This window comes from Arachis stenosperma, chromosome 3, assembly GCF_014773155.1.
Source record: "Arachis stenosperma cultivar V10309 chromosome 3, arast.V10309.gnm1.PFL2, whole genome shotgun sequence".
Classification (NCBI taxonomy): Eukaryota; Viridiplantae; Streptophyta; class Magnoliopsida; order Fabales; family Fabaceae; genus Arachis; species Arachis stenosperma.
The window spans coordinates 9,845,456-9,872,141 of record NC_080379.1 but is presented as its reverse complement, the minus strand read 5'-3'; the positions used below and the strand labels follow the sequence as shown (position 1 = coordinate 9,872,141).

Sequence of the window (26,686 nt, the reverse complement as noted above, 5' to 3'; positions counted from 1 at the left end):
ACAAATTATCTCTCTAAATTTTTAACTTTTCACGATTTTAATGATACTATCTCAATTCTCTGGTAGCATTTGTCACTATTAAAATAATATTTTTTTCTTTTTCTTTGATGGTGAATGATCCATCTCACTTAAGCTATTCTCTCTTAAAGGTACTCTCTTCCAATTTTTAAATTTAGATATGATTGTAATCTCTTATTTTTGTTAGCACTTCTGAAGAATATTATAAAATTAGGATTAGGATATAATAAAGATACTTCCGTTGGTTACGCCCTTTAAGTATTGGTTCTTTCTTAGCTTAGATAGATATGGAGTGCTTGTGACCGATCCATTACTTTAAGTAGTCAGTGAAAGCAGTTGTTAACACATGCCCTAACTATCTATCTAATAGGGCCTAGCTGCTCTTTCATACCTTACTGCTGACCGATCTTCAGCTACTAACTCAAACTCTCCTGTACTGAATGCTTCCTTATTCACTCTAATCCTACGCCTCCCTCGGTTCACGTCAAAGTCCGGAAAAAGCCCATCGCGACAGCATAAGACACGACAAAAAAAAAAAAAGTGTTGCACCCCCTTGAAATGAGTGCATGTACATCACACCTCCTACGGTGGTTGCCAAAGCTCCGAGTGAACCCGAAATCGGCCATGGACTTGGATCTACCAAATGATAAGAATGCCTCTGAGATTCAATCATAAACCACTTTGCCTCGGTTGTATGTTTTTCTCTACCCTTTAATATTAATTTTTTTATTTTTAAATTAAAAAATTTCTTTTTTTTTTTATCATATTCTAAACAATGATAAAAAAATGTTAAGTTACCGTTTTATTAGCCATGTATACACTCAACTTAATAAAAATGGTGCTTTTTAATGGCAGATTAATTTTGTCCATTATCAATTATTTTTAATGTGTACGTTAAAATTTTGATTACCTCATATATATTTTATAATCTGAAAAATCTTTAGTGTGAGCTTTTATCCATTTAGTGAGACATAAAAACATTACACTCCTTTTTCTCATTCTCTCTTTCGGTCACTTATATATATATAATTTTTATTTCTTTTATTATTTATTTATAATCTTTGTTCCACGTTCTGATTCATTTCACCACCCTTGTCATTCATCATCATCGTTCGCCATAATAATAATTCATCCATTCATAGATTACCCTCTTTTTCTCTGCAACACACATACACATTCTCTCTCGCTCTGAATTGCAGATCTCAAAAGGCTCAAAAGTTAGAGAGAGAAAAGAAGGCACGCAATTATTCACTTTCCTTTTCAAGCTATCTTCTTCTCCTTCTCCTTTTTTTTTTCAAACCCCATAATCACCGCTTCGATCTCAGGTATTCGTCAATTTCAATCATTACTCTGCTCAATTTCACCACGATCTTTTGCTTTTTCTTCGTTCTTCGTTGTTTTCTGATTCTATCCACTTCCATGGTTTTTATCTTTTCCTGTGATGTTCATGTTACCTTTATGCCTTTTGGCTGATTTTCGGGATTGGAATTTTCGATGTTCATGCTTTTCTTGCAATTCGCAATTTTGTTTTTGTTTGTTTGTTGCTTCGTTTTTGGCTTTGTGTTTTAAAAGTTTCGAACAATTTCGAAGTTTTGACTTTTTGCTTTTAATTTGAGAGAGCAATGGCCGAATGAGCATTAGGACAGGAGATAGATCTTAATTGTAGTTTTAAATATTTGGATTTTTATTTTATATTTGATTCTTAGTTTCGATCAGTTATTGCTTATTATTCCATGTTTTTCTGCCTTTGAGTGCATAGCTAATTAGCTATAATCTTAGATAGCATGTTGGATTTTGAAAATATGGTATGCTTTACCCTACTATTTACCTTTGTTTATTAATGACTTGGATTTGAGACATGTTATGTGGTGGAGCAAGCAAAAGAGGAGGAATATTTTTTGATCATTTTAAGCTCGTAATGGTGCTCTAGGCTTAGAGTATCTACCTGATTATAGAAACGGGGAGCTTCGAACATGGTAGAGATAGGTTGTTCAGGTAACTTGTTGATGTTTGGTTCATTGGGCGAAGAAGTAATCCCAATTTGAGCTACAAATTTGAGGTATTCTCGGGAATATGTGGCATGAGAGAGAGGGAGGTAAGGACGAAGAGGGAAAATGTAACTATTGCCACTTGAGTGCCAAATATTGATGATTATGTGATTTTTTTTTAATCTGGATTGAAGTTGATGAGGAATAAGGAGTCAAGGAAAAAAAAAAAGAGTAGCACTTTAGAGAGTGTAAATTTTCACAATCTTCTCCGGATGAAATATTGAGCTGGCAACTGTCTCAACATGGATGTGCGATTTAGACATACCAATCCTGATGTTTTCACTTGTTGCTATCTTGCAAATAACTTTAGACAACTGAAAGAAGTTGTCTCTTAGTATTTAATATAGCTTTAGGCTAAACCTTTTTATGAAAGACAATTGGGAAATAAGGTAACATGAAAAACTGAAATGAGACAACAATATTATCAGTGCAATTGCTAGAGTCTTCATTGAATGGCCAAAGTGTCCAACTTTTGTCCTAAAAAATACTTGGTTGACTGGAATTCAAAGGAGCTGGTTGGATTGAATAATTCAACTTTAGAAACTAGTATCCTACAGTTGTGGCAGGAACGGGAGGATGAGCGACAGCCAGTGTTAAATTGTGTCACAAACAAAATTCTTATTTTGCTTGTAAAACTGGAAAGTTTTAGGAAAGTAACTTAATTGGTTTACACATTATTTTTGGTTATTATCAGAAATGTTTGAATACTGATCCTCTTAGTTGAAGCTGTTAATGATTTTATCTCATTGCAGCTAATTAAAATCTCTTGAAAATACTCTTATTTTTGGAATTTTAGGGTGCGTTTGGATTGCGTTTTCATTTTTTGTCTTCATTTTCAGTGTTTTTTGTTTTTTGGATTTTGTGAAGAAAAAAGTGAAAACAGGAGGTGAAAATAGAAAACAGGATTTTATTGTTTTCATTGTTTCACTTTTTCCTTCACAAAATCCAAAAAACAGAAAAAACTAAAAATGAAAACAGAAAATGAAAACGCAAACCACACGCACCCTTAGTTGCCAACAACATACATTGACATGGCCTATGGATATTCTTAAACACACATGGCCATAATTAGTTAATTACCTATACTTCTATTGTCTGTTCCTACTAATGTTACAGATGTTCTCTAGTTATAGTTTTATCTACTACTTCATTCTCATGAAACATAAAAATTCATTATTTAAAATAACATAACCGAAAAATGGTTATTTTTCTTGATATGTAAAAATTTCTTTTTCTTTATCAGCCGCTGACGCAAGGTGTCAGGTTAGGCAGCCTACATGTGTCTCTTTGGGTGTGGCCTTTAACGCAAGATGCTTGTGCAGCGGGTTCCACCCCCTCCTCCCATGTGCACCCTTTTTTTCTTTATTTGTTTCCCTTTTGAAGAAAAACATTATTTTTGTAATGTTGTTACCCATTTCATTGGACCTAAATTGTTCTCCAGTCCTTGATTTAGCCATTTTTCCTATGTTGTTAACCCGATGTTTGTTTTCTATCCCAGAAAAGGTATCAGATGCTTTGCTTCTCATGATTGTTCATATATAATGTTACTTATGAAATTAAAAGTAAATTTATAGCAGAGATGTATACTTACAATGTCAATGATAAATATAAAGATATTCTGGCTGTGGAAAGTGAAAGCTTGTTGCTGCTGCTATTTTCCACAATTATGAACTTTAACTATGTTACTTTACTTGTAAATTTACCTTTGCAGTTAAATACTGACACCGGGTTTGCTGAAAAAGACGAATGTTATAGAAGGAACTTATAACCATGTCTAGCTCTACAAAAGTTTTGGATCCTGCATTCCAAGGAGTGGGTCAAAGAGTGTATCCTTTGAATAAAGAGTGATTTATGACAAATAAGTTCTGGAAGCTACAATTTCGTATTGTTAAATTTGTAGATGAATAAAGTTAAAGGTGAAAAGTGTGTACCCAAAAAATGTAAGTATTTAAAGGTGAGAAGTAAAACAAAAATATACTTGGTAGAAAATCATCAAACAGATGTAATTAATATGTAGGTATGAGCATGGATTATGTGATATTGTTGTACATTGAAGTTGCTATATACTTTGAGAAGTTTTGAACTTAACTTGTTGTAGAGGGACCGAGATTTGGAGGATTGAGAATTTTCAGCCAGTTGCGTTGCCCAAATCTGAATATGGGAAATTCTACATGGGGGATTCTTACATTATTTTGCAGGTGTGACCTAGAACCAATATTAGCTTGGATTCATTTACATGTTTGTGATTTCCATATGTGGCTACACTATGATACTAGAGGCTGAATAATCTGCAAAGTATGCACCCACCACCCACCCTAAAAAAAAAGTTACCGAGTTGGTAAAAGAAATTATGATAAGCATTTGCATGTTATGATTCAAAATCTGGCACAGAAGAGAAAGGTAGGTAAATGATACTTCTATTCAGGATGGTCAAAAGTGTGATGGACCGACGGGTTTAAACATACAGTTATGGGCTGAAAAGCACAGCTTGCAAAATAATAAACAGGGAAAGCTTTGGACACAGTTCATATTTTTGTGAAAATATAGCTTCAGAACCTTTAGCTTAATGCCTTAATTTATATTATTTGATGGAAGGTACGGCTATTTCTATTTTGTTAAAAGATTTGGTTTTACAATCATGTGTATTGCAGACAACGCAAGGAAAAGGAGGCAATTATTATTATGATTTACACTTCTGGCTTGGAAAGGATACTAGTCAGGTAAGCTTGAACATTTACTGTCCTTGATCATGAAATAGGATTTTAAGTTCTTTCTTCAATCTTCATCCATCTTGCATTATTTCATTCTAAAGTGAAGATGACAAACTTTTGAATGTAGTATGTCATCGTTGATCTTGATCTTGTTTTTTTTTCTGTCATTCATCTTACATTAGTTTTGTTTCCTTTCCACATAAAATTAAAAGTGACTACTTAGGAATTTTAAACGATGAACTTTCTAAAGGTTGCTTTATGTTTCATTTAATTTATTTTATTTTATTCCTCTTACACAATTTTTAATTTTGGATGAGTTCAATATCTATTGTTTGGAGGAGCCTGGTATTCAATGATTCATAGTTGTTTGGGAATTCATGAAATCTTTTATTATTTATTTTTTATTAATAATAATCTTTTCTGACATGTGACGTCTCATGTAGGATGAGGCTGGAACAGCAGCCATTAAAGCTGTTGAACTTGATGCTGCTCTTGGAGGACGAGCAGTGCAGCACAGGGAAGTCCAAGGACATGAATCTGACAAGTTCTTGTCATATTTCAAGCCTTGTATAATACCATTGGAAGGGGGTGTTGCATCTGGATTTAAAACACCAGAAGAAGAGAAGTTTGAAACGCGCTTGTATATATGCAGAGGGAAAAGAGTTGTCAGATTAAGACAGGTATAGTGTTCTATACTTATGAATGTCGTTTTCTTTGGTGGAAATGTTATTTATTTGTTCTTTTGGCAGGTGCCTTTTGCCAGGTCATCATTGAATCATGATGATGTGTTCATCCTTGACAGTCAGAATAAGATTTATCAATTCAATGGTGCAAATTCTAACATTCAGGAAAGAGCAAAGGCCTTGGAAGTTATACAGTTCTTGAAGGAAAAATATCATGAAGGGAAATGTGATGTGGCAATTGTTGGTAATGAAAGTTTATCAATTGTCAAAAATCCTGTTATATAATTCTAAATGTGTTCTTAAGATACTTTTTTGTTCATACCTATATGAGATCTCTCTCTCTCCTGTAGATGACGGCAAGTTAGATACCGAGTCAGATTCAGGTGAATTTTGGGTTCTTTTTGGTGGTTTTGCTCCCATTGGAAAGAAAGTAATCAGTGACGATGATCTCATTCCGGAGACAATTCCTGCTCAACTTTATAGGTATGTTTTTGTCCTTCTTCCAACTCCTGAACCTCATGCTAGTTCCCACCTTATTTATTGAAAAATTTGTCATTTTAGGAAGGCACAGCGTCATCCCTTTAAGAATGAATGGTTGTTGCTGCCAAATCCCTTTTCTTTATAGAATTTGTGTATAAATCTTTATATGTGGAATACCATTTTTGGTAGCATATAGTTGTGCAAGAGACATGCATTTATGTATTTTGCGGTCATCATTAGTGAGTGTTTTAAGTGACATAAAATCACAGGCTAATATCTGAAGCATAAAGATGTCTTGTCTTTGGTGCTTGTTGCCATCTATCTTTTTTCCCCCCTTCCCCATCCAAAACAATTGTTGTATTCACTTTGGTTCTCTGTTTCCTAACTAGGAGGATATGATGATGGAATCATGTGTTGTTAAGCACAAAATAGTTGGTATGATAGTTGGAATTGCTTCATTTTGATATTAAATAGAAAATCACCTCAATATGTTATGTCCTTGTAGTATCATTGATGGTGAGGCCAAGGCTGTTGACGGTGAACTTTCTAAATCACTGCTGGAGAATAACAAATGTTATTTACTGGACTGTGGTGCTGAGGTATTTGTCTGGGTTGGTCGGGTAACACAAGTTGATGAACGAAAAGCAGCTTGCCAAACAGCTGAGGTAATGTCCATTTTCCACATAAGATCTAGTCTTTCAGGCGTGAATTAGAACTGGATTCATTACTTCACTGTTGTGTGTCACCAGGAGTTTGTTGCAAGCCAAAATAGGCCAAAATCTACAAGGATAACCAGGGTTATTCAAGGTTATGAAACACATTCATTTAAGTCCAACTTTGATTCTTGGCCGTCAGCATCTGCTACTGCTGGTACTGAAGAAGGAAGAGGCAAGGTTGCAGGTGAACATTATTTATTCTTTCTTGTACCTTGTCTTGTTACTATGTCTAGCTAGTCATATTGACAAGTTGGTGTTCTATGTACTGTCAGCTTTGCTCAAACAACAAGGCATAGGTGTCAAAGGAATGGCAAAAAGTAGCACCCCAGTAAATGAGGAAATTCCACCTTTGCTCGAAGGAGGTGGAAAGTTGGAGGTGAGTTTTTAATTTTCCTAATAGAGTAAGTTTGGAGCAACTGTAGTTACTCTAAATTCAAGTGGAGTGGAGCTAAGGTGGTGTAATCGCCAATGCTTGCTATGGATAGTTCTGTAACTTGCATATAAGCTGAAAACTGTGCAGCTATGATTCAATTAATCATAATCAGAAAATTCTCTCTCTCTCTCTCTCTCTCTCTCTCTCTCTCTCTCTCTCTCTCTCTCTCTCTCTCTCTCTCTCTCTCTCTCTCTCTCTCTCCGTGTAATGTTTGGTTTGGTAACTAAATTGTGACCTGTCATCCTGCTATAATTTTCCAGGTATGGCGAATTGATGGGAATGCTAAGACCCCGTTGCCAAAGGAGGATATTGGTAAATTCTATAGTGGAGATTGTTACATTGTACTGTACACATACCACTCTGGTGAGAGGAAGGAAGACTACTTTTTGTGCTGCTGGTTTGGCAAAAACAGCATTAAGGTAAGTCCTTTTGATTTGAGTTCAACATATGTTGTGAGAATGTAATGTGTTTATCTTTAACATTGAATCTAGAACAAATCTATTAGACTACAATGCTCTTAGTTTTATCTAATGGTGCAAATATACTCTAAATAGATGTGATCAAACTATGCTTTGTGTTGATTTATATAACATTTATTTTTGCTTTTATAGTGCTTGAATTCATTGTCAAGCTATGGATTTATGTTTATAAACTATGTTGCACGGACACAGACACGGGACACGATACTAGACACACGGATACACAAATTTTAAAATCATATAAGATACGCGGACACGACATATATATAAAATATAAAATATTTTTTAGATAAATTATAATGATATTTTGATATTTTATTAATATTAAAATAATTTTTAATGTCTTCTTTTAATTATATAAAGTATTTAAAATATCTTTTGTTTTAATAAATAATAATATATATTATTTCTAAACTCATTTCAAGAATACATTAAGCATAAGGCTGGACACGCTAACATGTGATGGTATTTAGGTGTGTCAAAGCGTGTCCGGAGAAGAATTTTTTATTTTTTTATTAAAACACAGTTGGACACAGTAAACATGCGTGCCGGACAAGTATCGATGAGTGTCGTGTCCGAAATGTATTACTGAGCTATATCCCGTAGCTTGACAGTATGAATACAATACCTGAACAGGTCTGCCCTTCAATGAATCACTTATGAAAATATTTGATTCTTAAACAAGTTGGATTCTTTGAGAGGAATAAATAAGCTTGTTTCAACATTTGAATGAAAGCAGAAGTTTAGGTTGTACCTATAGTAGAAACTAACCGTTGGTTTAGTCATGTATGGAGAAGACCTTTAGGAAAAATAATAGAAAAAAAAAGCCCAGTAAAGAGAGTAAATTGCATAGATGATTGCTCAATACCTAAATGTACAGAGAGATTACGAAAAGTAGAGAAGAACCCATTAAAAAGTATTTGGATTTTAGTGATTTGACGATAGACATGGTTTATGATGTCACCTGTCACCATTTAATCTATATAGCTGACTTCACTGTGACAAGGCATGATTGGTTGTTGTTCTTGACTTCTCATTGCTGTGAAGAACTGCCTTTTTAAGGATATCAAATATATCGATGCCATTGTTTTCCAATAAATTTTGTTATATATTTTCCTGTCTTTGTTAATGAGGATCCCTTGTCCCCCAGATATTTTTTAATTGTTCTCTCTAGTTTCTCTCAATGATCCCCCTTCTCTTTCTTCTCAAATCATTCTTTCCCTCATACACCTCTTTATGGAGTGGAATACGTTTGTTTTGACTACCTTAATCTGGAACAAATTTTCTATTCAGGAGGACCAAACAATGGCTACTCGATTGGCCAATACGATGTTCAACTCATTGAAGGGCAGACCTGTTCAGGTATTGTATTCAAACTGTCAAGCTGCGGGATATAGCTCAGAAATTGTGTATAATTGTAGTGATTCTTGCAGGGTTGTCTGTACGAAGGCAAAGAGTCACCACAGTTTATTGCTCTTTTCCAACCTATGGTGGTCCTTAAGGTATCAATCACAAAGTTTCGTTGTGTTCAAGCAACAAATATGTTTTAACTTTGTGACACTAACTGGTTTAACTAACTCTCCTGTTTTAGGGAGGCTTAAGCTCTCGATACAAAAGTTCAATATCAGACAAAGAAATATCAGACGAAACATACATGGCAGAAAGTATTGCACTTATTCGAATTTCTGGAACTTCTGTTCATAACAATAAGGCAGTTCAAGTTGATGCTGTGCGTACACATTAAACTGTTACATTTTTCTACAAAAGTATGTTGCTAGGGCTTACCTTTCTCTTCTAGTCCACCATAATTATTCTTATTTATTCAGGTGCCAGCATCATTGAATTCTACCGAATGTTTTGTCCTGCAATCTGGCTCTATAATTTTTGTTTGGCAAGGAACACAGAGTTCCTTTGAGCAGCAGCAGCTAGCATCAAAAGTAGCTGATTTTTTAAGGGTGAGGTCTATTACCTCTGTGGATCTTCTACTAAACTATTCAATCACTATCATGAAAATCTATAACAACCAAGTTTCAAACTATTTAAATTTTTTGAGTGTAGTGTCTATTAAATATTTACCTTCATGAATCTCTTGCATTTCTTTATTCTTTATTTAACATCTCTACTTATATAGCCTTGATTACTTCAAGATCAGATAATTCAAACTTGCTTGTGATGACTGTATCCTTCTGTTTAAACCCGATGGCAGTTGTTTGACTGTTTGTATTTATTTATGTTTACATTTTTTATTTACACAAGTGGACTTGATTGTAGTTTAAATGGATATTAACAATAACAATAATGTATTGCCATATTAATTATTAGTCTGTGTGTTGCTTGTCCGTGTTCAGCCAGGAGTTGCTTTAAAGCATGCCAGAGAAGGAACAGAAAGCTCTGCTTTCTGGTTTGCCCTTGGAGGAAAACAAAGTTACACTAGCAAAAAAGTCACTAAAGATGTTATCAGAGATCCACATTTGTTCACTTTGTCATTTAAAAATGGTAGCATTTGTTTTCATGTAAATGCTACTAATAACAGAGCTATTCACTAATAATTGAAAATATACTGACCAGGTTTTTTTTTTTTTTTTTTCCTTTGGATATACAGGGAAATTACATGTGAGTTTGTGACTGCAGCTTTGCTATTTTAAATTTCCTCATTATCTGGAAGACTGGAAGTTTGTCAGTAGCAGCTTTTCATAGTTCTTTATTTCTTCTAAGTCTACTTTTACATTTTACTCTGCAGGTTGAGGAGGTTTACAACTTCTCTCAAGATGATTTGTTGACAGAGGACATCCTTATACTTGACACTCATGCAGAAGTGTTTCTTTGGGTTGGTCATTCTGTGGACCCAAAAGAAAAGCAAAATGTGTTCGAAGTTGGCCAGGTGAGGATATTAAATAATTTCATGCTCTTGTTCCAATATCTCTTACTACTTAAAATAACTGATGTACACTAGAAATTATGCCTCAGGAATACATAAATATGGCTGCATCTTTAGAGGGACTATCTCCACATGTACCACTGTATAAAGTAACAGAAGGCAATGAACCTTGCTTTTTCACAACATACTTTTCATGGGATCATGCTAAAGCTATGGTATGTAATGGAACATCGATATTTCTCATCCTAGTTTCTCTTAGAAGAAAACAGAAACATAAAATAAAAATAAAAAAATTGCTCTCAGCCTCTCCCTCTCTTTATATTCTGCCGTAAAGTCACAAATTTTTCTTGTCTGGTGGTTGAGAACAGACCTTAACTCGAGTGGCTTGTTTAATATATTCATTTGTGTTGTCATCAAACATAAGTTTCATAAAATTTCGAATATAAATTAATAGAGCATGTACTCCCATGTATGGTAGGAGGATGAATTGGAAAAATGATGAGGTGACTGTTAGGTGCTTAGGTTTGCGAGGAAGACATTTAGCATACCAAAAAAAATTGTTAGCATCTTGAAGACATTCCAGCTTACATGCTGAGGAAGCAAGTAATTTAATTGTCAATTTACTCACGATTTATTTTCCTAATGACATGTAGGTTCATGGGAACTCATTCCAGAAGAAGGTGTCGATACTCTTCGGGATTGGCCATGCTGTGGAGGTATAGTTCTTTTTTATTAGCAAAGCTGTTTATGATTGATGCAAAATAAATTAGTTTTCCAAATATATTTACAGTTTTCTATTTACATCAAATGAAGCAGCTAAACTGAAATTCTAGTATCAGCGATCTCTTTACTTAAATAGATCCAAAAAATGAAGATTCTAACTCATTTGATGCTTCTTGATTTCCATTCATTTGTCTTTGAATAATATTATATCTTAAAGTTCTTTTTTACCAAATAACATGACATTTAGGACACTCAATTCAAAATAAACTCACCATGACCAAGACCATTTATTTGAATTATGGGAATAGTTTTTACTGGATTTTTCTCACATTTCATGTGTAATATTTTATACTTGGAAACGCCACTCAATGTTCTACAATTTTCTACACTTTATTTGAAGCTGAACTATTTGAGTGTAATTTGATTCGAATTGTAAAATGTAAGAGAGTGTCCAAGATCAATGAGAAAAGCAGTCTGTATTTAATTATTTTTTGGTTGTGGGTTAAAATCCATAATGGTAACAGGAAAAGTCGAATGGGTCGTCAAGTAAAGGGGGACCCAGACAAAGAGCAGAAGCTTTGGCTGCCTTAAACTCAGCATTTAGTTCATCTTCTGAGAAATCCAATGTGGTATGGTTCCTTCAATCATCTTAAAATCAGGAGATTGCCTGGGAAGATGACATGATAGTTGGCTATCATTATATCATGTTTTAGATTCTTTAAACTGAGAAGTGCACTAAAATAAAGTTGCAAGAAGTAATTACATCTGTGTCAGAAATCAGGAAATACAATATCCTAATTATATCTGAAAATAGTAGAGAGTATTTTAGATCATTTCATAGTATTGCCTTTAATATTTCTCTATATTTAGTATTTTTTTCTTCATTTAATTAGGACTAAATTTAATATGATTGTAAATGAGGATTAGTCTTCATTTTTATCATCATAAATTCTTAATTCTGTAACATTCCCTGCAATTCTGTAAATGTAAGATTTACTCATGAAGTTTAAACACCTTTTTCCTTTCTGAATAGATTGGAGAAAAAAGGTTCACAGCTATTATACTAATGAAACTGGCCATTAGTTGTGATCTTCTATTCAACTTCTTTTTCACCGGCTTCAATATTGCTTCTTTGTTGTTTTTCATTTTTCCTTTGGTTATCCTTTACTCAAGCATGACCGACCCTGGCCGAATTAATCTTTTGCATTCTGATAGGCCCAGGATAGATTGAACGGATTAAGCCAAGGAGGACCAAGACAAAGAGCAGAAGCTTTAGCTGCCTTAAACTCAGCATTTAGTTCATCTGGAGCCAAGACTGCTAATAGCCCCAGGTCATCCGGAAAAGGTCAGGGATCACAAAGAGCAGCAGCAGTAGCTGCTCTTTCATCAGTTCTTACTGCTGAAAAGAAGTCCCCCGATGTTTCTCCTGTGTCAGGCGGTAGTCCTGTTACACAAACTAGCTTTACTGGTAAGAAATATAGTTCTCTCATTATCCAACTGTGATATTTTGCTCTGGATATACTACCACTGGTTATCTATATTTTTGCGCAGATTGTCCCAACTGATTTGCTGTTTCCACTCACAACACCATCTTACTTTTGTCTTTTTTGTAGTTTTTAATATCAATCCTATTTGTTCAATTCTAATTATGATAAATGTGTTATTATTTTGGCTGTGCAAGATCTCCACATTGCAATGCAATTTTGGAACACCTTCAAAATTTATTTAGGAAAATTTTGAAACCCTAGCGATATTTATAGACGCAATAAAAGAAATGGCATACCAACTTTATAGTTCTGTAGCCTTTTCCTCAAAATTAATAAAAATCTATAAGCCTTTTATCTAGCTCACATGGTATCTTCAAAGTCAAATGCTTGTTTTTTCAAAAAAGGAATAGACTTTTGTTCATATATCATTTGTGTGTGCTTGATAAAGTTTGCGATCCTTTTGTAGAAGCTAAAAGTGAAAGTGCGTCTTCTGAAACAGAAGAAGCTGCAGAAGCCAAGGAAACTGTGGAACATATCTCTGATAGCCCAAAACTAGAAATTGTGGAGGATAGGGATAATAGTCAAGGCTCTCGAAGGATATTCAGTTATGATGAATTAAAATCTAAAAATGTGTCTGGAATTGATCTTAAACGGAGAGAGGTTGGTCTATCCTTCATTTATAATATTTCAGAGCCTCAAGGCTGGTATATGATTTTCTTTTTAATTTCATAATAAAAGATGCTAGGTGTACACTAAAATTCAGCCACCAAATCAGCTACCATGTATGTGTATAAATACATATGTAGTTTAGTTCTTTTTAAACATATATTTTTGTATTTTAATGTATATTCTATACTGGTAGTTGATTTTGGTGTGCGGATAGTATGATTGTTTCATGATTTATGGTGGTATTAACATATTTCTTTATTCCGTGCCTGGGTGTTGGTCAGACCTATCTGTCAGAGGAAGAGTTCAACAGTATTTTTGGAATGGAAAAGGAAGCATTCTATAAATTGCCAAGATGGAAGCAGGACATGTTAAAAAAGAAATTTGAATTGTTCTAGGAGTCGCTGACTTATCTGCTTCATTTGCACCCTCATCTACGTTTCCTCAGTTATCATGAATCGGTTGGATAGTGTGGTTTTCCTGGGATTCCTATGTATAAGCGTTTGTTCTTTTGGCCTACGATGACTTCGCTGTAATTAGTGTCCAGAGTTTGCATAATTTGACACTGTATGGAGAGTGGTTTTTAGTTTTCCCCCCTTTGGGAATAGCTGCTGCCTCTTGCAATGTTTAAGTATTGTAGGCAACGAGGACACTAGAAGTGAACAGGTCTAATTCTTTCATTTTGTCAAGGTTGTATTTTAAATACGTTTACCCCTTTTCTGTTTTTTTTTTTATTATTTCTTTTTTTCTGCGGCGTTATTGGTTAAAAAGGCGGGTGTATATTTAAATTCCACATGAAAAAGAAAAGAAAAGAAAAGTTTGTATGCTATGTATTTATTTATTTATGGTTACTTTTAAATTTAACCTTGGATGTCGGGAACGGTCAAATACTATTCACTGTTATAATTGTCGTTGTCATTATTATTGACATAATCGTGATCATATGTTTTTTGTTTTTAAGCCATAGGCCCGCCTGAGTTTCCCGAATGAGTTAGTTAACAAATGCCTGGAAATTGACATATGTATCAGGTTATGAAAAAGTTACTAAAAAGAATCGGATTTGATTTCAATCAGCTTTTACTTTTTAACTTAGATTTAGACTTTGCCCAATGGGTGATAATCAAGAAGTTTTGATTTTATAATTAGTTAATTCTTTCAATCTATAGTTTATATATATTAAAATATTTGTTTAAATAGAAAATGTTTACCTTTAAAATATAATAATAATTATATATTAAAAGTTAATTCAGTCAATTTAATAATTTATAGTTAAGTAGAATTTTCAATAAATATAGAGTCAGCATTTTTTTTATTTGGTATTGATAAATAACTTAGATTTAAACTGATAATTGATCTGACAAGTAAATACAAAATAATTTATCGACATTCAAACAAGGCTTGACCCATAATTTTTACTTCACTAAACATTTTTTTATCATCAAAGAAAATTCTACTTCAATCATTTATAAGTTAACGGAAATCAATATAAGTATTTTCATAACAATTTCACATAATATCATTGAATATCAATTGACTTCATAATTTATAATTCTATATAAAAAATTGCAAAATCTATATATATATATATATATATATATATATATATATATATATATATATATATATATATATATTAAATTACTTTTTTTTATAAAAAATCTTTTAAAAAATTACAAAAAAAGTTATTTTTTTTAAAGTTCACTTAGAAACAATTCATTCATTTGACCTTACATTCTCTTATTGAGAAGGATTATTCCAACTTTAGATTTCTGTACTATAATCTCAAAATGAAACATGCACAAGTATCAATGCTACTTCTACCATGAAGTAATATATTTATACTTAAAAATAAAGTATTAATTAACGTTATTCTGAGAGTATTAAGAAGATAAAAGTAAGTTTCAATTTTTTCAATATATTTAATTCTTGTAAACTTGAAAAATTTACATCTAATTTTTATATAACATTAATTGAAATATTTTAAAAATGTTTCTTATTAGTGAGATTAAAAAATATAACCATAAATCAATAAGAAAATTACTGATAAAGTGTTATTTTTGAATTAGTTAAATTCATACTACTTTATAAGATATATTACTCGGCCCTAAAAATCACAGTTGTTCCTTTTGGCCTTACCTTCAAAATCCTTTGTGTTGGATGAGATGCATCAATTAATCGAAGAGCTGACCGGAGTATGAGGAAGTAAATAATTTAAGAAAATAAAATTATAATTACACTGGAATAAGAGAATTAGGAAATGACAAAAAGCATTAAGGTGAAAACTTAGCTGCAGTAAATCTCACGTGAAATTGAAAGCACAGAATCGTTAAATAATTTGATTAATTTTTCATCTGGCAGCTCTCAATTATCAATTTTACGTAAATTTAATTGCACTAAGTTTTTACCGGGCATCAAACGTCCTTCAAAGTCCAAATGCTACTCTTTGTACAAAATCTGGGCGCCGCTTGCTTGGCATTCTAAGCAGTCCGGTGATCTGCATTTCTGTAACTGCTCTGCAAAAGCGTGCTCTGGCAACACAAGGTTAAGGATTGAAACCAACATGGCAACCTCAACAAAATGCTTCGCAATTACAGCAATAATGATGGAATAGCAAATATGCCTATACAAAATACAACACGAATATCAAATTCCAGAGTTGAACTTCAATTTAGATGCATTTAAAGAAGAGCAACTCGTTACAGCAGGTTTTTTTCAGCCTAAGATTTGTCTCTTAAGCATGTTCATGAGAGAAATCTGCTGAAAATAAATATATTCACCCTAAAAGATTTCATACTATGGTTCTGCAGTGTGATTAACGTTTTCGGACCTGATTGAGAAAAACACATCGGGACTGCAATAATCTAAAACGCATGAGCCATGCATCCCATAATTCTAGAGAAATATTGAATATGATAGCACATTAACTAGCAAAATAAACATGCGGCAATCAAGGCTAACTTTAGGCATGGTTAAATAAGATACTCAGTAGTTCTACCGCTTTAGTTATCAGGGTTGACTATGATAATCAAATCTAACTGAAATTTTCTATTTGGAAGAAAGTAATGTTGGAAGAACTCGGGGATGTTATCGAAGAAAATAGCTTGTAGAAAGCTAGTATATTCATTTTATAACATTGTTCCCCAGCCACTAATGAAAAATTAGGAGGAAAGTGAAAAAAAGAAAAAAAATATGAAGATATCATAGTTGAGTGAGATGCAAAATGGCCCCTTGTCATGTAGGGATAACCTACCAATGCATTCTCAGCATCATATCTTGCTATGTGAAAGAAACAATGTAAAATGGGGAACATAAAGGATACTGGATTGATGCTTCATTTTGGTCTCCAGATCCAGCTGTATCTTTTCTCTTCTTTGGCTGGGGTGACTGCTTTGACTTTGGTTTCCGTTTATTTGTTTGGTGAAGAATTGTTCTAAAAGACTGGAACCAATCGTGAAGATTGATAAGATCTCCATGCTCTTGAGCCAGGGAATACCTGTACAATTTTCTAAAATTTCAGTTTAGAAACTCCCCTGTGGTTGTGGCATACTACTGTTCACAACCAAGATTACATCATATGTAAGGTGAAACACGTTAATAAATGTCAACCCTCAAGTACTGATCATGGTATATGAATAATGAATAGGGTTGGTCAAATATAAAACAAAGATTCACTTTTTCGGTTGGGGCATATGAATATTTATAATCGGGGGAGATTACTTCATTTTCAAGCTAGGGCATGCTATACTAAATTAATAAGTCACTAGATAGACTTACAGAATTGAGGAATCCTGTCTTGATGGCAATAGGGCATTGCCAGTTTTGTTACAGCAACTGCACCTTAAAATCTTATGTGAATCCAACAGATCAGCTTGAATTCTTCTTCTTGGATCTCCAATCAAAACCTACGATAAGCAAAAAGTAAATTAAAAGTGTAGAGGAACAAACTTAATCATACATGACTTTCGGTAGGTGTATTAACTTTATGCGACGCGGTTGATGCAATTGAATTATAGTAACTCTATGAGTGATATAACGTGTAGGGGAATGAAATCTTATTTAGTGATTCATAGTTTATATGAAAAAAAAATATGCACCAAAAAGCCCATTTCCGAAGAGTTACAACAGAAATCTGTAGCTCCATGCCTCATCATAAAAAATCCTCAACAAAAATGAAATTTAGTCAGGGACTTGAACACCGGAATCTAAACCAATGGTAGCTCAAGAATCACGAGCATGGACAGAGTCAAGCTTTGGTGATCAACTCTTTGGAAGATAAATGAAATGTTTGTCAAGTACCCATTGTCTGAAGATTTAGTATGCTTTTGACCTGGCAGTGTCTATGATTAATGTTAGACATGACAATAAGTTGCGACTGCATCCTCTCTATATGGAAGGCATGCACTGAGTTTTTTTTTTATAAATTTGGGGCAGGGGACAAGGAGGAAAACCCTAAATCTCTTACCACTTGAAGCTTCTCAACATTCTTGAAGCAGGAAATTTCATGAAAAGGCATGCATTCGATTGGCCTCATATAATTTCTGTTGCACGAAAAGGTTAATCAGTGACAACACTTAGCCAGCAATAAAAGAGTGCTATTCATTTTCACTAAAAATAAACATCATTTAGGACCTGCGACATAGTCCATTATTGTGTATAACACAAGGATGAAACAAAACCACAGGGATATCAATTATTACACACAGCACAATACATGACTTGAGAGATGCATTCATAACCTGTACAACTGAATTAGCATTTGTTGTCATATAAAATCATATCATCAAAATTCATATCAATTGAAGGTGGGAATGGATCGAGTTTTATCAACGTTACTTGGCACTGTTGTGTGTAAAAGAAGAATAGAAAAGAGGAACACAGTAGATAATATACCTAATAATGTTTTCTGAAAATGAGAGGGTGAGAGATCAGCACTTCTGGTGCTTACATCTCAATCAAATTTAATGCTGGAGTATTGGTGCTTATTCAGTTCACCAACTAGTTATACATATTAACCTTCAAGTCTATCTTAAATATTAAGATGATGAACTTTGAATATCAATCATAGAAAAGCTGCGCTCACACCTATAGTCCCCTGACCATAATGAGAAAAAACTGATCAATCTATTGTCCTGTTTCAGTTTTATTTGCTTAGGAGAAATAGACAGGGACACAGACAATGCATGCAAACCCATTTATTGAGCCAACAATTTATAGAACATTATTTTTATATTGTTATATCCAAATATAATTGATAAAATAAAAGTACTTTTAAAGAAAAAAAGAATCGCTAAAAAAATAATCTTTCTAAACAAGCCCAAATTCACTATAAAACACTGGCATCATGCTTACCACAATCAATCTATCTAAATATGAAAGGAAACAGAATACAAAACCTTACCTAACTAAGCAATCTATAAATGCAACAGCTTGCAAGTTCAACATTGTCAACTCATTGTCGGTGTCTAATGAAGTTTTCGATCCATATCTCCTGAATAAAAATAGTTAGCCTCAATTAAGAAAACAAAGCAAAGAAACCAGCATACATCATTATAAGGAATTGTTATAGGCATCAGACAAGGAGTCTTGATTTGACAACCACAACAAAAAGCAAGCTCACAAAATCCAACCAGAAACAAGCTAAAAGCTTTCCTATATTACATGAAGGTGAGTTTTGCCCTCAAAGCATGAAGTACATCACAATCATATCCGTTAGTTAATCATTTTTTAAACTTAAATGTTTGTAGAATCTTTAATTTGATATTCATTTGTTCACTATTCTATAACTAGGCCCGCTTTCCCTTGTTTAGGTTAAGTCCAACATTAGTTCAAACAGTGCAATCTTGTGGGGAAGGCATCCAAGCTTTTTGGGACCCCAACAAAAGGACCCAGACAATTGGTCTCTCTCAGTTCTCAATCAAACAGACCAGTATAATAATGAAGAATCAACCTCCTTTGCCAAGAAATCCCAACTTCGCTTATTTTTTCCTTAAGTGACAAGCCCCATGCCCAGTAAACAATCTCAACAATTAAACTAAGATCTGTTTTAAGTAAATCACTAGAAATAAGAAAGAATTAGAATATTACTTGGATATGTCCTTGGAACTCTTGCGTGGACTCCTTCTTTCTTCACATCTTACTGAAGATTGAAACGTTTTCAATTTATCATGAATCTGTAAGAAATCAAATCATTATTTAACGATTATGAGCTTTCACAAGGAATCAATTTTTAATATGACCACAATAAGGAATAGGTAGAATGAATGAAACAGAAGAAAGTTGTACACAGTAAAGACTAGTTGAGCATACCTCGGAAATATCTGCGGTAAGTTTTTCCCACCTCTTTATTAGTTGACCAAGCGCTCCTGTAGGGAGATCCCTGCATAATGTTCGGTCAGAAGTCTACAGATATTTGAAATAAACAAAAATTAGTCTCTTTGAAAATTGAAATTGCTGAATCAACGGATTTGCTTTGGTTAACAGGATAATGGAAAGTTCCACTTGAATAGTTTCAATAGAAAATAAATAAGGAAAATTACAACTCAATTTCAGTGATCAAATTGTGTTTTGCTAGAGCCACTATTTGGTATCCCATTCTCATAATACAAATTTACAGTGGCATGGTTTTCGATTTTATTTCATACTAGATTCCAGCATTCGATTGAACTTGTAATATCAAGGTAAAGTTTAACAATATAAGGAGGCAGCTATATGCTTTAGATGTCATCTTTGACTTCAGAAACAAAACAGATTTCATGGCTTCTCTATATATCCACCTTGCTTTACTGCTAAAATACATTATCTTAATGGCAAATAGTATTGCATCAAGAAACTTTCTCGGTACTTGAAAGAAAATAAACATCATATTTCAATGTACCTCACTTTGCGAACTATTTGGCGAATCAAACCACCGGTTTGAACGGAAGAGTATTGTTGACTGTGGCCATTTGTTGAAGACAACCCTTGATCTTTTTCATTCCTGATGTGACAAACAGAATCTCTATGCGGGTACAAATCTGGATTGAGCACTTCGCAAAACAAATCCAGCAGTCGCACTTTGCTATATTTTCCAGCTTCACATAGGCACTGAGCACAAAGAAAAATTAGTATCATGAATTCCAACTTTACCACATTAACTATTATGAAGTAGGGTAGGCAAATCTCAACATGGCATGTTAAAATGAGTGCTTAATATTTCTATTTTATTATCGGCAGATGAATTTAACTAGTAATGCAATAGACCTACTTATATAGAAAGTGAAATAGAATTTCCACCATGAAAAGGGGAGTCATAAGTTTCGAAAGCAAGGGAATTTATCATAAGAATGGATTATTAAAATCTTACAAGAACTGCGGTGCTCCATAGCTTTTTCTCTGTCATCAAATCTGACAAACCCTGGGCAATGCTCTTTCCAGCTTGACTAGCAATTTGACTCCTTGATAAGTTTTAGTTGAAGGGTGAACTTGTCATCTCCGTTAAGCAAATATAATTAAAACAAGAAAATTTGTGAAGAGCAATACCTATCATATGATGGAAATTCATCCATGTATTTCAACAAAATCTCAGGTGACAATGCAGATATCCAATCCTGAGAGTCCATTTTTTACCAAACATTGAAATAATAATAAAAAAATGCTAACAATTAAAAAATAGTGAGCAAACAGTTTAGGTAAGATTCATATCAACAGAACATATGAACATAAGATGAAATGATTCTCCTGTGACTCATGTTACTATTTTATTTAATCCACAAAGAAGCTAATTTAGCAAAAAGTAACATACGCATGTGCTCAGGTACACACTCGGTTTTCCCAAGATTGGTTTGCAGCTGCTAACTTCTCCCTTATTTAAAGATTTATAGAGCTTTTATACAATTAATTGGTCAACATATGCAATGTCTTGGAAACAGGTGCATATCAAATTATCAGTTGCAGATTCTTCTTGATGACAACTACATTCAGTTTATCTATTATAATTAAAAAAAATGAAAATTACTAAAAATGTTAAAGATTCAATTCTAACCACTAGTTAGTTATATTTGATTTATGCATGATTAGAACTCCTTTAATGTTTGAGGAACTATATCTTCACACAATCTTCTAGATTTCTAATTTTCTGATGTAGAGAACAATGATCAGCAAAACCACTCAACATAGAAACTAGATGTATAATGTCAAATGAATTTTCACAAGATTACCTCCTAGAAAAATAAAAAATTGTAAACAAAACAATAATCAATTAATCTTAACAAGAAAAACATAACCTGAAGAGTATAAGACAGACCTTTTGGTCTTCTTCCAGCATATGCCCATGTATGAGAGAGACCGGTTCCATGGAGAAATGTAACAAACATGCTAACTGAGATATAATCAAAAGATATTAAGTGCGGAAGGCACAGTCATAGTCCAAATCACGGTATATCTTTGAGATACAAATAACAGGAAACGAAAAAACTGGATTGTGAACCTTCAAAGCTCTTATAAAAGATGTTAATGTCCCATCTTGGTTGATGAAGTAATTTCTTAGAAAGAGTGCCACTTTATGACCAATATTAAATGTAGTGCTATGTTTCACAAGAACAGCCTCAACAATTGTATCCATTCTCTCATCTGGTGTTCCAATCATAAACTTGGAGGAATATAAGCATTGGAGAGCACAAGATGGCAGAGCATTTCTTAGGGCATCTACTGTCGTTGCAACTCCAATTATTAAGATGACTGGTAACTTGACAACCCATTCGCTAGTGGAAAAAGAGGAAGCATACATAAGGCAATATCATATTATACATGTGAATGCTCCTCCTTATACAAAAAAAAAAAAATTTAATAAAAAAGATTTTACAAAGTATATATCCCATGTTTATCGACAATAGACACATGCAAAGTGAAGCCCCAGCTTAGTTAATCTAAGTAGATGTACAAACATAAATCACATTATCAATTTACATGGAAATATACTTTTAGAAGACGCTTATACCTCAACATCAGGACAAATTCCGTTAAGACAGATCCGCAACACCTTTCCAAATCACTAATGATAAGCACTAGTGGTTTATTGTTGTTGTCTTGTTCTCTATACCATGATGCTAAGATTGAAATATCAGCTGACTGCTCAACATCAATATTAAGGAAATAGTAAAATTGAAGGTACGAGTAGATAAAATTAATTCAATAATGCACTAGTACGTATAGGTAAAAACCCACATCAATTTCACCCAGTGGAAACTCTCGCAATAAAGCTTTTAAGCAACCAGCAATTCCGTTTTTAATTGAAAAATCCACTGAAGAAAGCTTGGCTACATGGCATCCATGGGATTTCAAGAAATGACCGAGCTCTTCAAAGGTCAATATATCATCAACAAATTCTATATTTCCTGTCGATCATAGATTTGATGAACATCTGTTTAGTTAGACAGAGTTACCAAGAATCATAGCATTCATGGGATTTACCAAAAAGGATAATGCCTAAACTTACTGGTAATAACCAATGCAGTGGACAGTTGACCAGGAGTAGCATTACTCAGAATAGGAAAGGATCGAGTTGCTTCTGTGATATTAGGTTCTCCATGCAATCTAGCAGCATTGAAGCACTCCAGAATCCATCGTTGTATGTCTTTAAACGCACTAGAATTGAGATCTCTCAAAACATCCTAAATGGAATCAATATTTTCATATTAGATCATTCAAGGGAAAAGAGTTAAAAGTTAAAAATACCTCCAAAATCTCCCTACTCGAGCATAGAGAAAAACAAGCCACAAGACACAAGGAAAATGGAAAAAGATAAATAAGAACCTTAATGGTGGACTCGATTCTTGACCAAACACTGTTAAATGCTTCAATTTGTAGCGGCTTAAACAAATGGTAGTCACATTCTTCGTTCACACTTCCTTCCTGTTTCTTTGTGTTCTGCGGCGAAGACAGCTCATTTCTTTTTCGCAGTTTACCTTGTCCTGTTGATGATCTATCTTTTCTTCGGGATGAAGGTTTGAGAAGAACAAAGAATGGCTATCAAAAACGTACACAAAATAGAATTAAAATCAGTACTCCTTTAGTAGTAGCTTGGAGGTATAACTAAAATCAAACTAAGACAAAAATCAAATACTACATATGACATTTGTTCTCTTCTATCTTCTCCGCATATTGTGATGAAAATTAATCTATAGCCTTTACGGAAATTACAAATAAAGCACGGGAAATTGCTCATCTGCAGTTGATAGAACACAGCAATGTCGGAAATATCCTTTTGAAGGCCAAATTACATATTATTCACTCGTTATGAAGTACCAATAAATTATCAAGCGATTACTGCAATATCACTTATATCGCATTTGTCGTTTGTTTGAAATTAGTCAAATCATTAACAGACGCTCCAAAATGAAACAAAAAAATTTAGTTTAAAACTTTAAATTGCAAAATAAACGATTTTATTTCCACAGTATATATTATAATCAGTCGCCTATAACTATTCAAAGCAATTAGAATGAAGATCAATAAGATTTTAAAAATAAAATAAAAGCACGCGTTATTCGTCTGGAAGATCGGTGCGTATGTTATAGTAAGCATCGTTCGGAGCTGGAAATAAACGAAGTTAAGAAAGACCTATCACAAGCATCAAGATCGGTGCGCGATTATATTAAGCATCAATCAGAGCTGGAAACTAACGAAGAATTTAGGAAAGGACTAAGGAGTATCACAAGCTATTTAGTATTTACCGCAATGCTACATTCAAAACTAGTATAATAGAGAGAGAGAGAGAGAGAGAGAGAGAGAGAGAGAGAGAGAGAGAGAGAGAGAGAGAGAGATAGATAGAGAGAGAGAGAGAAAGAAAGATAGATAGAGAGAGAGAGAGAGAGAGAGGGGTGGAAAATTGGAGAAAGGCGAAGAGAACCTGAAGATCGTTGTCAAGAGTTTCGGTAGGTGTTGATGGATCCAGTGAATCAGTAACAATCGGAGAAGAAGAAGGAGCCATTCGATTAAGCTGTGAAATATGCTCGATTGAGAGAGAGAGAGAGAGAGAGAGAGAGAGAGAGAGAGAGAGAGAGAGGGGGGGGGGTAATGTGCCAAGCCAACAAAAGCAAGTGAAGTGAGTAACCTCACTGGCTCACTGCGCTGTTATGGCGGGAAAATCAGAGGAGTATATGCGGGAAATACAAATCGACGTTCTCATTCACATTCGGCCTATAACAATATGGGCCCATTCCATATTAATTTTTGGATGGGCTGAACTCTTTTTGTGTGTGTATTTCTGGGAATCGTTACGCAGCCTAAGCCCAAAACTTTGATTTTGGAACTTTCGGGCTTTGAAACTTCCCTGTCTCTCCCAAGAAAAATTAGGGTTTAGGGTTTTGTTTCAGGGTTGCCTATTTAACTGGCAGTCGGGCACACTCGCATTTAAATGAAATGGTTACTCTGAACTCTGAAGTTTACATTTTCGCTGCGGATGCTATGCTATGCCTTCTCTCCGAATAGATAAATCTGATGCTTAGTTTCCTCTTACTACCGTTTTTCGCTTTTCGAATTTTCTGATTTTTGTTTTTTTATCTCTTGATGGTTTAACCTTTGGCCTGTGATGCATATCAATTTGTCCGTACCATCTGAGATTTCTTTCTCTGATCGATACACCAATCCTTTCAGATCTGAGGCCACCGTTACCTTCTCAGCTATCAATTTAAAGAATTTTTAGTTTTCCGGTGTGATTTCGACCAGTTTTTAATTATCAGCAAGTGAAAAAAAAATCGGATTTTTATTTGTTTATTATGTATTGAAGTTTTTATCAGCAGCTTTAGGATCTAAGAAGGCAACAAATTAGAGTCTCTGATTGGCCTTATTCCGTAGCTTTATCAGTGCTGTACGTTGCCGATAATGATTTGGTGCTCATAATATTGCATTGGTCTCTCTTCAGGCTTAAGCGCATTTTGATGTTCCTACACTTTCCAAATCCACTGTCTCTTTCGAAAATAAATCATCAAAACTAGGACCTTTTGTTTGGAAAGCTCATGTCTTTCCTTTTATGAATAAAACCCAAAAGAACCCAAAATAGTCTTGATAAATGATAATTACCTCAAAAGACAATAAGGTCTTTAATAAAAAAAATAATCCGGCCCTGATAATTATTTTGAAAGGATAACGAGGTCCATGTGCCTAAAAAAATTGAAGTTGTTTTTTTGCATAGATCTAATCAATCTTAAAAAAAAATTAGGGGCTGAATTTGGTGTTTTTTTGGGGCCTCGATGTCATTTCGGAAGTTAGATGGGTATTCACTCTTTTTTTAAATACTTTGGGAAATTTTTTTATCAGATGACGTTAATATACCACAACTAGCTGACCTGATTGGCGTAACTGCTTGAATTAGTGATACACTTATCAATGCTGGAATATTTAAACTATTAAAATGAACTATAAATTATAATGTTATGAATATGAGCATGCCTCATGACAGCAACTATGAAGTAATCTGAATCTGATGGGCGATAGCAATGCACTGGTTCTAGCTGGTTCTTTTGATATTTACAATTGTGTGTAATTGTGTGTGTATACTTTTGTCGACTTTAAACTCTTTCATGTACTCTACTGACAGAATAAACTTTACTTCTAATCAGAGATAAGGCAATCAAGTACCAATTAGTTCAACTTTTGCTAGTGCATGAATGGAAGTTATCTTTGATGACTTGAGTTTCAAGAAAGACAGAGAAAAAAGAGAATGGAAACTGAATATAGGGAAAGAAAGAGAATGGAAACTGAATATAGGGAAAGGAATTGAATCTCTGGATGTATGTATTATTAGCTTACACAATAATACTGATCTACACAATAATATTGAATCTCTGAATGCAGTTACACCTTTTACAACTTAATTAGTTAAGTAGAGCTAGCATTTAACCTTCATCCCTTATAGTGCATATTTCAATTTTCAACGTTACCTAAAAGACTCAAAATTAGTTAAGGTATACAATAACGCTTAATACAAGCAAATGCAATAGGGCACTTGAAACCCCTCTCTTGTACTTAATAAAATTCAGAATATCATTTGGTCACATGATGAAGCAATGCAGATTCCTCATCATTCACCAATCATCCATGCTTGTGAGTTGTAAAACATTGCCATTGGTGCTTACAGAATTGGGAGACTTCTGCGTTCCTTTATCCTTTTTTTGTTTCTAACAGAATTTAGTCTCCAAACTAAAATCTACAATTCTACCAATTTATTATCCATTGGGCTTTGCAATCCAAGTGCAGACACAATCCACATAAAAGGGTTGTTCTTACAAAGATTGATTTCTGTCTGTCCCTGCTTTGGGTTTGTTTATGTATTTTTGCCATTGAATAAGAAGCAGCACCTTGAGTTCTGTGTTGCATTCATGGGAGTG

At 33.8% G+C, this 26,686-nt stretch overlaps 2 protein-coding genes and 1 non-coding gene across 7 annotated transcripts; 2 read left to right on the top strand and 1 right to left on the bottom strand.

Moving 5' to 3' along the window:
* The first annotated feature begins 1,092 nt into the window (after positions 1-1,092).
* Positions 1,093-14,151, top strand: LOC130967757 (villin-2-like). 5 transcript variants are annotated; one of them, XM_057892759.1, is made up of 24 exons: positions 1,093-1,343; positions 3,778-3,892; positions 4,165-4,264; positions 4,718-4,786; positions 5,221-5,457; positions 5,527-5,704; positions 5,811-5,943; positions 6,446-6,605; positions 6,690-6,840; positions 6,929-7,032; positions 7,350-7,508; positions 8,862-8,930; positions 9,002-9,070; positions 9,160-9,297; positions 9,395-9,523; positions 9,917-10,064; positions 10,171-10,181; positions 10,309-10,449; positions 10,536-10,661; positions 11,100-11,162; positions 11,694-11,798; positions 12,385-12,637; positions 13,156-13,316; positions 13,607-14,151. In XM_057892759.1, the coding sequence occupies exons 2-24, from the start codon at positions 3,837-3,839 to the stop codon at positions 13,718-13,720; spliced, it is 2,874 nt and encodes a 957-aa protein (XP_057748742.1). In that variant the 5' UTR covers positions 1,093-1,343; positions 3,778-3,836; the 3' UTR covers positions 13,721-14,151. The 5 variants fall into 5 exon arrangements, with proteins under 5 accessions (XP_057748742.1, XP_057748737.1, XP_057748739.1 ...); XM_057892754.1 differs by having other exon boundaries at positions 13,123-13,316; XM_057892756.1 differs by lacking the exon at positions 1,093-1,343 and adding an exon at positions 3,331-3,411 and having other exon boundaries at positions 13,123-13,316.
* Positions 14,152-15,428: 1,277 nt separating this feature from the next.
* Positions 15,429-24,301, bottom strand: LOC130969930 (origin of replication complex subunit 3). Its single transcript, XM_057895853.1, has 17 exons — positions 24,208-24,301; positions 23,112-23,324; positions 22,795-22,969; positions 22,524-22,693; positions 22,297-22,427; positions 21,787-22,060; positions 21,604-21,678; positions 20,841-20,908; positions 20,665-20,755; positions 20,197-20,405; positions 19,629-19,698; positions 19,407-19,492; positions 18,721-18,810; positions 17,785-17,860; positions 17,097-17,224; positions 16,642-16,815; positions 15,429-15,850 (listed from the first exon to the last, which is right to left on the bottom strand). Exons 1-17 carry the CDS (start codon positions 24,286-24,288, stop codon positions 15,745-15,747), a joined length of 2,217 nt encoding a protein of 738 aa, XP_057751836.1. The 5' UTR covers positions 24,289-24,301; the 3' UTR covers positions 15,429-15,744.
* A 579-nt stretch (positions 24,302-24,880) lies between these two features.
* On the top strand, positions 24,881-24,964 carry LOC130972391 (small nucleolar RNA snoR117). The gene has a single exon (XR_009083571.1). It is a non-coding gene; the product is annotated as a small nucleolar RNA snoR117 (small nucleolar RNA).
* The last annotated feature ends 1,722 nt before the right edge of the window (positions 24,965-26,686 follow it).